The sequence below is a fragment of the Equus przewalskii genome, chromosome 3, assembly GCF_037783145.1.
Source record: "Equus przewalskii isolate Varuska chromosome 3, EquPr2, whole genome shotgun sequence".
Taxonomy (NCBI): domain Eukaryota; kingdom Metazoa; phylum Chordata; class Mammalia; order Perissodactyla; family Equidae; genus Equus; species Equus przewalskii.
The window spans coordinates 68,811,472-68,823,599 of NC_091833.1; the positions used below are offsets into that span (position 1 = coordinate 68,811,472).

General features: G+C 41.5%; 1 protein-coding gene across 12 annotated transcripts in view; it reads left to right on the top strand.

The window, feature by feature from the left end:
- The first annotated feature begins 1,429 nt into the window (after nt 1-1,429).
- The window catches only part of EPHA5 (EPH receptor A5), a 330,879-nt gene continuing 320,180 nt past the window's right edge, over nt 1,430-12,128 (top strand). For 5 of the 12 annotated variants that reach the window (XM_070612812.1, XM_070612811.1, XM_070612813.1 and 2 more), the window contains exon 1: nt 1,606-2,561. In XM_070612812.1, coding sequence (XP_070468913.1) covers nt 2,378-2,561 — 184 coding nt within the window. In that variant the 5' untranslated portion in view covers nt 1,606-2,377. Of the gene's footprint in view, nt 2,562-12,128 lie in introns of all 12 variants that reach the window. The other 7 variants (XM_070612806.1, XM_070612808.1, XM_070612807.1 and 4 more) reach the window with 5 other exon arrangements.

Genomic DNA, 12,128 nt, shown 5'->3' on the forward strand with positions numbered 1-12,128 from the left:
GCTTGAAGTCATCTTCAAATCCCTCATTTCACTGATGAGGATACTGAGGCCCACAGCAGTGAGGGAAACAGCTCAAAGCCACATTAAACTGCGTACGTCTCACATGAGCACTATTATGTATTCCTAGGCGTTAGATAGCTTAGTTGACATTCTGTTTAGATATTTTTAAGTAACTTAACTATAAATTTGGGAGGAGGAGTTTACATTTGGAATGGTCTTCAAATAGACACGTACATTTTAATTTTGTGTCTCACTGTGAGGCTTTTTGCCAAACTGGAAGACTGATTCACTGCCATTCTTCTAAATTTGCTTCATGCATTTGGAGCACATTGTAATAGAAAGAAGCTGCTTTTAGATTTCTGGTGCCAAAACATTTCACGAAAAAAAAAAAAATCAAAGATGAGCTTCCACCTCTTTACAAATTACATCACTGCAGCTTTATTCTTTCATCTTTTTTTGCAAATATTTAAGCAAAAAACAAATGTCATCAGCTAAAGATCAGGAGAAATTTATTGTGAAGACAAACAGCACTCTAGATGTCAAAGCTGGTGAGCAGACTCGCCTTTATTAGATGTGAATGCAAGCCCAGTCTTGACAGGAGTTACTATACACCAAATTAAACAAGATGCCTTTCTTTTAAAATCACATGTTTTGGTTCATACTTACTTTGCAGCCTTCTTTTTTTAGTCAGTATACTAAAATTGCCCTTCACACGTATCTTTTTGAAAGAACGAGTGGAAAACTGAAGAAAAATTTAAAAGCAGGAGAAGACATAAAAGTGGTGAAGCATAGAAAATTAATTGTTTTAAACTGTTTTTTCTTAGTTATTTGTCTCTCAGTGCAGAACACAAAAAATTAAAATTATTTTTTAAAAAACCGAAATTATTTGACCCGTGCTAATTTCACCAGAATTAATTGCGTGGATCTGCGTATCATATAATTTCTAAAACACTAAAACACCCTATTAATGACTTAAATCATCACATCTTAAAGTACCTGGCACGCTACAGACCTCCATAAGCTAAGTTCTTTGACTCCCTGAAACCTCACTCATAGCTACCATCTCTATATTTAGAAATTCTACATTTACTTCTGAAGAAAATGTTGACTATCTCATTCCAGCCGCCAAAGTCTTGGAAGAAGAGGAAGGGTCAGCAGCAGTGAGCAATATGGGTGGTTAAGAAACTAGCCACGGACTCGCAGAGCCTGCGAATGCGTGGCTATGTGACGACAAGGTTGTTGATGCCACAAGCCTGTGATGGGCAGCAGGCAATACATATGCCAAAGCCAAGGACCAGCTTCTCTAAGGGCTGCTGGCTGAGCTGGGGCTGATTTCCCTTCCGCCTCCCGGGAACCCCGTTCCCCCTGGCTGTCCTCGGGAGGATTCTTCGCCCTAATTATCCGAGGAGGAAGACGCGCTTTTCCCGGAGACCGCTAGGCAACACTCACCACGGCAGCCTCCAGATTACTTCCCTCCGTGGGTGTGTGACTTCGTCTAAGCAACTCACACTTACAGTAGATTCTCACTGGCGAGGCTGCGAGCAGCAGAGGGCGGGAGAGCTGGGCAGAGGAGGGAGGAGGGTGGGAGGTGCAGAGCGGTGAGGCAGAGGAGACGACGGAGCTGCAGACACAGCAGGAGCGCGCCGTGGCGGTGCAGTCGCAACCTCGCCTTCCCAGCCGCGAACACGCCGCCTCCTTCCCAGCAGCGGGCCCCGCAGCTCCCGGCCGCCGCCGCCGGGTCCGCGCTCCTGTCGGCTCGCCACCGCCAGGACCTCCCCTCATCACACCCAGCCCGCCGCGATTTCCTCCTGCCAGCCAGCCTCTTGGAACTCTCGGGATCTTTTCCTTTGCTCGCCTCTTTCGTATTTTCTCCGTCCAGTATTTTCTCAACTCGTTTTCCTCTATCCTGAGCCACAGTGCTTTTTTCTCTTTTTATTGAGGATTTCTATTTGACTTAAAATGACTTGTCTTCCTTACCTTCGTGCGTTTCAGCCCTGAAGACTGAAAAGGAGGCTGTATTTTTTCCCCCTCAGTGGCACTTGAAGACCTCAATCCTTAAAAGTCTAAGAGGCAAAGGAACAGAACGCGGGACCTTCTGGAGACCCTTCAGTTCAATCCAGAACTGCACTAGCAACCATCACTAATATTTTATTTACCCCCCCCCCCCGCCCCCGGAGAGGAGGCAGAGAGGAGCGGAAGCAAACTTCAGCGGTCTCCAAGGATCCGTGGTTCCTGCATTTGGAGGAGCCCCGTGCCAGAAGGCGGAGGACCCCACGGGGAACGAGGAGGAGCCACGAGCCTCCCCTGTCCCCTCTGCGAGGCCGGAGCCGTGGACTGAGCCGCGCGGGACAGCAGCGGCAGAGGCGGCAGGGTGAAGATGCGGGGCTCGGGGCCCCGGGGTGCGGGACGCCTGCGGCCCCCGGGCGGCGGTGGCAGGAACCCCCCCAGCCCCCCTGCGTCTCTGGCCGGCTGCTACTCCGCCCCTCGCAGGGCCCCCCTCTGGACGTGCCTTGTCCTGTGCGCCGCGCTCCGGACCCTCCTGGCCAGCCCCAGCAACGAAGGTAGAGCGGGGGGGTGGGGACCGAGGCGACCAGGGGCGGAGGGGTGAGGCGGGGCCTGGAAGCGCGGGTCCGGGCAGGCGCTGGCCGCGGCTGCCGGGGACCACATCGCACTCCTCATCTCATCTCGAAGGAACATCCGTGGTCCGCTCTCGCTAGCCTTTTCACTCGCTCCTTGCGCACTCTGGGTGCATTGTTTGACATGAGGCGCGGGGTGCTGGGCGAGGACCTGCCTGTGGACAGAGGCTGGTCGGGGGGCTGGGAAGTTAGAAGCTGGGGGAAAGAAAGGTCAGAGACCCGCGCCAGGAGGTTGGGTGCGGCTGGGTGTCACTGCAAGCGCATGGAGAAGTGACATTTCGGGCTGGAAGGAGTGGGAACTGTTTGAAACGCGGCGACAAGGATCTCAGAAGAGATGAGGCTTTTAGAAACCGTTATTTGAGGCCGGCGGTGGGAAATATTGTGGGGGTGGCTGGATGCTTTTATTTTGGGGGAAAGTGCCTTCTGGGAGCTGTTATTTAGGGCATCACCAGCTGCTATTCTGGGGTGGGTGGCAAGAGCTGTTACTTCTTGAGGGAAGGGGAGGGCGAAGGACAGAAGGTGCCCCACACTATAGGTTGCCCTTCACTTTGTGGGGCTCCTAGTCACACTGAGGCGAAAGTGGAAGAAGGCGGGAAGGTGGGATGCCGCGGGAGGCGGAGGGGGTGGGGGAAGCGTCGTGCCAGGAAGTTGCTGCTGGAACCCACCGAGGCACGTCTCTCTGGGTTTCCGAGAGGGAAAAGCCCGGCTCCGGCCAGGCACCGGATGCTGGAATCCCCTGCCCTCCTCCCCACCCCCAATCCTGCGCTCCGGACCCAGGAGACTGTCCCCGCCTTCCGCTGGGAGGGCAGGGCCGGCGCGCGAGCAGCACCTGCGCGGCGCTCGCTGCCCCGGGAGCCGAGCTCAGCCCCGCGGCCCGGCCCGCAGCGCTCGGCCGGCAGCCCGCGGCCTCCGGCCACCCCAGCCGCGCTCGCGGCTCTCACCCGGCTCGGTGTCAGCTCTAGGGCGCATCCCTCTAGGGTGGGGGACAGCATCTCCGACCCCGATTAGGGCTACAAGAAGCGGTCAGCTCCACCGTGAAAACTCTACCCCCTCGGCTGGAAAGCTGAGGTTTCGATTTGGGGCTCCAGATGCCACGAGTGAGGCACAGCACCTTTAAAAATACCTTCCATTCCTGGGGCAGGGGACGCTGGAGCGGAAAGAAGCAGCCGCAGCCGCGGAGTCGTGTGTGTCCTCGTGACTTGCGCGGGTTGTGTCTTGGCTGTAGGAGAAGGCGCTGAGCTGGATTCGGAGCGCTGCCAGCTCCCTGGGAACCGTGTGAAAGCAGGGCAGATCGAGACTCGCCACCCCACCTCATGAATTTTTCTCTTGGACCCCTAAATTTATTGTTTAAAATCTGATTTAAGGATTATATATAGCTCGCTCTATCAATCATCTATCTATCTATCTATCTATCTATCGATCGATCTATCTATCCATCTATCTGCAGTCTCCCATGCTGAACCCAAGCAATCTGCATTTTTTCCCTTCCCCATAAAGTTGAAGAAGTGTTTCCTGAAGTCGTAGCTCTTTATTAACATCTCAGTTAGATTCATTGTGTTAGAAGTCTGGAGGATTATGGCAGGATTAGGAGTCTTTTTACTAACTGTTTTATTCCACTGAAAGGGGCACACTGGTTTGGATTTAAAGAGTAATAGTAATGTCATTTATCCTTTCGTGTTCCCATTATATTTCAGTTTTTTCCAGGTGTGATGGAGGAGGGGGCCTATGTAGAGATGGAAGGGAGTAGTAGCTCTTGGTTAGAAAACGGGAAGAAATGAAGTCTCAGGGAGGGTGACCCTGAATGGCAACAAGGGCCAGGACTGTGCAGGGAGGACGCAGAGGAAGGAAGAAATGAAGGGAAGCAAGGAAATAGCACCCGTCTCCTAAAGCGGTGTAAGCTGAGCTTGAACGTGCGCAAGGTAGACGGACTGATATTACAGACTTCACCCCCACACGTAGTGCTGTGCCCACCCCAGCTAGTGGAACACACGGCAAACTCGGGCTACAGTGAGGTGGGGGTTGCAAGGGTCTAACCAAAAATGAGCGTGCCTTACCACGCAGTACCCTGGAGATACGAAAAAGAAAAGCGAGTCTGCTGTTTAGGCACATTTCAGAACATGTCACTATTTTACTTAATTAGAAATAAAATCCCGTTTATATATATGACTTCATCTAGTTCATTCCATCTCTGCCCAGCACAGTTTTCCATCCTTCCATTAGTATCAGCCCAGACCTTTATTTCTGTTCTTCTGTAAAATTTATGTTCTTCTCTTCTTTTTTGTTTCTCCATGATAGTGCTATTATAACAAGAATATATGAAGAAATTTATACCAGCAGTCAGTTTGTTTATTTATTTATTTAAAGATTCAGATTGGAGTTTTAAGTTTGTTTTTGATTGTTTCTGGAAGTACTTTGGAAGATCAGGGGCATAAAGATTTGATGTGTACACTGAATCCATTAATAACTTGCTCTTATATGCTTTGCTTTCTGCAAGCTATAGACGCTTAGTGATTTCCCAAACTGTAGTATGTATATGTATATATATTATAAATGTGTCTTAATATGAATGCTCCTATTATGTGAGGGAAAAATTTCAAGGCAGATAGAAATAAATGTGAGTTTACATTCATAACCGATATTCTACTCATTTTTTAAGTTTAACTTTCATAAGCATAAATAAGCAGAATTGAACAGAAAAAGCCAAACATCTAGAATCTTGGATTGATATGAAATTCATGTCAGAATATGTTGGATCATAGATAATAAGAGGAAAATTTATTCTTTAGCTTGAATTCTAAGATAAGATGAATATTCTTTAGTTCTCTTGGCATATATATTAGGCATAAATTACATGTGGAAGAAACCTTTGAACTACAGTATAAAGCATAAAACTTTTTTATTATAAAATAATTCAGAGGCATATTTAGCAAAAAACTTATCTAAGATTGATCAGATAGGGCAAATATTAGCAAGTGTATCAACAAGTGAAAATTTTAAGAGATTTAATAGTAAGGGAAGCATGTCCACTGCTATGAATATTGGAGGTAGCCCTGAACTTATTCAGTAACTGCCACTTTTTGCTGTCTGGAGATATATTTGTAAACAAGCATTATTTGACAAGTGCTTTTCGCAGCGGGGATTCTTGGCCAATTACTGCTGAACAGCCCTGCATTGAAAATGATTCACCCGCAGTGAATCAAGCTTAATTCATTGAAGCCACAGTCAGTAATGTCCCAGGCAAGTGCTTCTGACAGTTGTCAGCAGTTTGTATTTGAAGTCTAGTTTCTTGTCTCTGAATGTTTTGTATGTTTAAGAAAGTGGGATGAAGGGGCTCTGGGGAAAAAGAAAACCTGCAAATGCACACACATAAGGGGAAAAAACTGGGGGCGAAACTGTTTGAAAAACAATTATAAAATTGTAGATGTTTTCAATGGAAAGGAAGAAAGTTTGTTTTAGGGTTTTTCTTGGTTTATAATAGGACCAGGCCCATAAAACAGATTGGACGACATAATAGATTTGTAAAACTAAATGGCTTTGTTTTGTGGCCTTGTCATCCTGTTGTAATTCACTTCCTTTTAGATAAAACAACAGGACCCCACAGAAAAGGGACAGTAAAATCATTCCCTCACCAGGACACTACTGAACAAAAAAAGAGAGCCATTACCCCTATTTGAATCATAGATTGTTGGAACTAGAAGGGAGCATGAGTTTTGGCCTTTTGCTTTATAAACTGTGAAAGGGGGCAGAAGGTTGGGTCTTGAAATTTTAAGCCTTTTTGGAGATGACAAAGACCTTCTTGGGTGTCAGGGTGATAACTAAGAGGATTTCATTTCCTCATATAAGACAGAAGAGAGGACAATTCCTGCATTTACAATAGAAATTTCTCCCTCGATTGAAAATATTCTTGTTGTTATATGGTCATTTGTAAGTACTATTAATTCTTTCTTTCATCCCGCATAGGAAATAATTGGTATGGGAAAAAGCTTTGTCTTTTTTTACTTAGAAATGCATTACTCACCATTATTTATATTGTTAATTCTCTGCTCTGCAAAATGTGACCGTATAGAGTACTTCTACACAAAATATCAAAATGACATGATATACCTTTTTGTAGACCAATATCCCCAAACTATTTAATTAAATATTAGACTTTTTCCAGTGTCACTACCATTGAGAAAATGACTATGCATTAATTATTTTCACTACATTTTTGTTGATTGACTTGACCACTTGAATCTCCTTTGTTTGGAGTGCTTTTTTAATGGATTTGTTTGAATGACTAATCAGTTTCTCTTTCATTTGCAAGAAACCTTTCCACCTTTGGCTGTAGAAGTAGAGTGCAATGTGCATGATTATATTAAGTACCTATAGCTATTTTTTCTTTTATGATTCAAACTTGATATTCTTTTTTTAAAAACGGAAAATGTGTTCTTAGCATCCTGAAGAAATAACTACTGTGAAAAGTATTGATAACTCTCCATGTTTTATTTTTTCAATTTAAATTAGCAGATATATTCCATTTTACTAGTGAATACTTTGAATTTGTTAGCAGAAGTACTTAATTACTCAAAGATGATTATAGCATTTTTAACAATATTAAAATAGTTTTACAGTTGTTTTCATAAAGCATCAAAATTAACTGGTTTGAATAACCAGCCTTGCTTATTGATCATTAAAAATTGATTGCAATATTTGTCCTTTTTTTCCTTGTCAGAAAGAGTGAATGTTGACTTTAAAAGCAATATGAAAGCTAAAAATGTAAATTGTTATCTTAGAGACTCAGAATGATTCTTGCTGTTCTAGTATCTCTGGTGAGTATGTATTTAGCTACAGAGCAGAATAGCTCTTACTCGTATGTTCTACCGGGTAAACACATACTTAGTTATTTTATCAAAATTGATATAATTAGTCCATTAAATAGTGATTTCTTCAAAGAAATTATCTTAGTCTATGCTGTATATAAACACACTTAATGGTATTTTCAACTTACATTAAAAAATTTATCATATGTTCTATCCCAGATGAAATGGTACACGTATGTTTCTGTGGGTGTATACACAGGTAGCTAAAAAGTAAAATGAGTTCTAAAGGCTTTGTAAACACAGATTAAATTGTTTCATATTTTTTACAAGAAGTTTACTAATCTAGATCTTTAAAATAATAAACAAAATGGGTTTATTTGATATAGGAAATTGATAAATAACAGGAGAGCCTCTGATCTATTTGTAACAATTTTTAAAGCACTATATAGCTATTAGAAAACTGGACCACTTGATAGTTATTCACTGTGAAAATCTGTCTGAATTATTGGCTCCATTGGAATTGTTTACATCAAAATGTAAATGAGCCATTTTTAAGTATTTGGACTTCCAAAACAATTAGTATGAGTACTTAGGACAGTCTCCCTTTACCATATATTTACTTTTCCCTTTTTAGTTTCTGCCTTTCCAGACATTTGTTTATTCTCAGTTAATGAAATAGATTTTAAAGTATTTAAACAAGACAAAAATTTTCTTTTGAACAAGAAAAACATGTTTGAGGATTTTAAATCCAAATTTTGGACAACAGTTCATTTCTGATAACACATTTATTAACATATGCAAGGTTTTGGAATGAAGAACTTTCCACAAAAATAGTAGGATCATTGATTCCATAAATTGTACTATGAAATAGCTATTTGTAAATTGAGTTACAAATAGATAGTGGTAGGGGTATTCTGGAGTAGTAAAACTTGATTGGAATTTACGTCTTTCTTCTGACACTGTGGACTTCACATATATGGGATTTATTCATTCCATTTATTCTGATCACATAAAATCAAGAGATGGCTCTAATTGAAAATTCTTACTACAATAAAAATAGAGAACATTTAATTGATTTAAAATGTAATCCTAGCCAATGAATTTCATGAGAAATAGAGATTTTTAAATTCCCTTTTAACTTCTTTCATTGCTATCTTTAAAAATTCTTAGCGAATATAATCTGTTAATGTAAAGCAAAAAATAAATAAATAAAATTTAAAAAGTTCTGTAAGGTGCATAAGAATTTCAACTCTGGTGAAATGTGTGCTACTTTGTGGTCTTGCTCTTTTTTTGTTTTCTAAAAGCTCAAAGTTTTAATCTGGTATCTCTAATGAGAATCCTAGGTGTTACAAAGTCATAAAATAAAACTGTAATTTATTAGGTGCACCATGTGGAGCTTTTGAAAACTCTGTGGTTTAGCATGATGACATTTATTAACTGCTGTTTAATGTTAGTCTAATTTTTTGAATGATTTTTTTATCTTTAGCGATTTATAGAAACCAGGAGTCATTTCTGCTATTTAAAAATTGCCGAAAAATCCTCTAAAAAGTGTGTGAGCTTTGCCTTTAGAGTACCATTTACAATGAATTCCAGTTAAATAAAACTTAATAGGTTTTGTTCATAATTAAGCTTCATACGAGCTCTTCTTTCCCTATAGATTCCACAGCCTTTAGTCTCTGGTCAGTTTATGTGTTACTTTATTAATATCGTTTAGATTCTTTCTTAAACTATTGGAGAACATACGAAACTTTGATCAAAAACCAGCCCTAGGTAATGCATTCTTTCCTCTGGATCTTCCAGAGAGTCAGTGTTCCCATCTTTAACTGTTGTGTATTTATTAAGCAGAGTGCAGTAACTTGGCTGGATGTTGGTGTATGTGCCGTGGACATGTTTTGGGGTGTGTGGAAAGGTCTTGGTGAGGCTAGAAGAAAGAGTGGGGAAGGGGTGATAAAGTGGCGTCACTGTGAACTTGATATTAATAAAAGTGCTTGGGTTTTATTTTTGATATTATTTTTAAAAAATACCATACCTACACATTCACAGACACATATTCTAATTTTATATTTGTTTTAATATGACTCTGAAGATATAAATCCTAATCTAATAAAAAATAACTCTAGTTCATTTTATTTCATCCATTTAGTTTCTTTCTCTTTCTATTTCTCTGTAAACTCTACTGTTTCGTTGAGCCTTGCCAAATACTTGAGGTTTTAGACACCCCACAGATTAAATAATTGGGATTAAAGTGTCTGTGATGATTCTAATTCTGTTTTAGTTGCTGGACTGTTGCCCAGGCCATCTCCATCCGTCACACACTTCTTCAGTTCTAACTAAACTGGGCTCATAACTCTGTTAAGTAAATGATTCTGGTAAAAGAAATCAAAGAGCCAAAACCTGAGGGTTGAAATATTTTACATATGCTTTGTGAGAAAATGCTCCTGCTTGGAAACATGTTTCAGGCTAAGTATTGGAAGATTTAGAGAAAATACAGTCTGTTCTTTTACTCAGAGATGGGTAGTGTCCTTTTCTCTTACAGTAATTTCACGCTCTTATTTTTGTCTGTCATATCTCCCTTCTCCTCACCTCCTCTTTCCCTCAATCCCCCACTCCCTCCTTCTCTTCCTTCCTTTCTCTGTCTCTCCCTCCATCCTGCCTCTCACCTCCCCTGTCAGACACTCCATTCATACAAAGTGAAAACAAGATGCCTTATGTTCCAATATTCCCAAGGAAGTCATGATTTCAATTTGAGTGATAAGGCAATAATTTTTCAAATCAATTACCGGACCCAGTCCTTAAAGAGTAGATTGTGTCAAACCAAGTCATACAATTTTTACTTAATTCATAAATCAGAAGTACAAGAGTTTAAGGTGTTTCTGTCAGTTTTTCATTTCTTGTGAGATAGCTCACTTGTTTACTTTGTGCTGGCTCTACCTTCCTGTTCCAGGATGCTTGTTAATGCCTTTTCTGTGGAAAGATAAACTCAGCAGGTAGATCTGGCTGGCACCAGTTCAGCCCACCTGTCTGGAGCCGGAGCTCTCTCTGTGAGCCAAATTCCAGCTTTCACCCTGGGCCCTCACCTTGTATGCTAGCTGGACAGGTGAGGCAGACTGCCCAGACTTGTGGAAGGTGGCAGTGGACTCTTCTCCCTCAAGAGGTTCACGGGAGGCAGTGTAGTGATGGTGTGCTGAGTCTCCAAGGGGGTACAATCCGCCTTCCGAGAAAAGTAGGAAAATCTTGGAAACTGCTGTGTCTGAAGGATTTTAACCATGTCTGGTTTCAAGCCATCATTTTTTATTTCTCTGGAGGGGTGGGGAAAGCAAGAACAACAGCAGAACCATTTAATCTTGCAGATTTAGAGTCATTTTTGTATTAAGCCTGTGAAACAAATTAAGAAAAGGATTAAATGCTATGGAATTACAGAAAAATAAACAAACAAAAGAAACTTTTTGGCTTTGGAATTCAAAAGGAAACTGGTCTTGTTTTGTGTTGGGTTCTTTTGGCTGAACTCCATCACTTACCAAGTCTACGTTCTGTAGATACTCATTTAGTTATTATTATTATTATTTTACCTCAGTTCATTTGTCTGTGGTATGGTGCTACATCCTTCACGTAACTGTTGTGGAGAACAAGCAAAATGAAACAATCTTCTAATTGGCAGAGCACCACACGAATGTAAGTTGTGGGAGTGTAGCTGATTACAGCTCTGCATAGTCCATGTATGGCCACACTTCACGTGCTGGGTGAGGATTAAGATGTAGGAAAGCACTGGGGGCAGCAGTTTTATGGATTTAAGCTGATATTATGTGAGGAAACTTCCTTAAGAAAAAGAATACAAAAATATCTTACTTTTGCCAATAAAACAGAATCATGAACTTAGTGAACACTTTACTAGTGCCTCAGTGGCAAGAAAGTGGCTCACATCATTGAGGGCCCTGCGGGTTAATTTTAATTAACTTCACAATTATTGTGCCTCTCACTGGGTAGTGAAGAATGGGGAGGTGTAAAGACCAGGAAACCAGCTCTGCCATGTATTGGTGGTGTGGTCTTGAAACATCCACCTCAGAATCCACATAAAGTGAAATATTCATGCACACTCATTGGGTTGTTGTGGAAATAAAATAATAATGTACGTTGCCTAGTAAAATTCCTAGAGCAAAGTAGATTTACAAAAGTTGTTAGCCCCTCAAATGGGGCATTTGAGATAAGATTTCACAATCACAGGTCATCACGTTCCTTGCATTGGGTGATTAAAGGGAATCTGCGACAGGAAAACAATCTAACAAAAAAAATTGCATATGCAGATTTTCCATAGAGCTATCCAAGATAAAAGTCCACTACATGATGGTGTCCTAATTTTCTGCTGGTTTCCTCATTATTTAATATTGAACACTGAATTGATTAGGAAAGAAAGGAAAACCCATGGCTACATGGGTTATAAATTTTGCATTTTACCTCATTATTTCCCAGGTAGAGGTCAGATGTTTCTTATTAGCCACAAACCATACTAAGAGATATCTTCAAATATTTTGCATATATTTAGTCCTAGCACATTATGTTATCAGTTTACCTTTTACATGCATAATCATTCAAATGATCTGCAAGATGCTGCTGAAAGTGGATAGTTGGGAGAATGAAGTCCTTAGAAGTTTCCTGAAACAAATGTCTGACACTATAATTTGACACGGCTGTT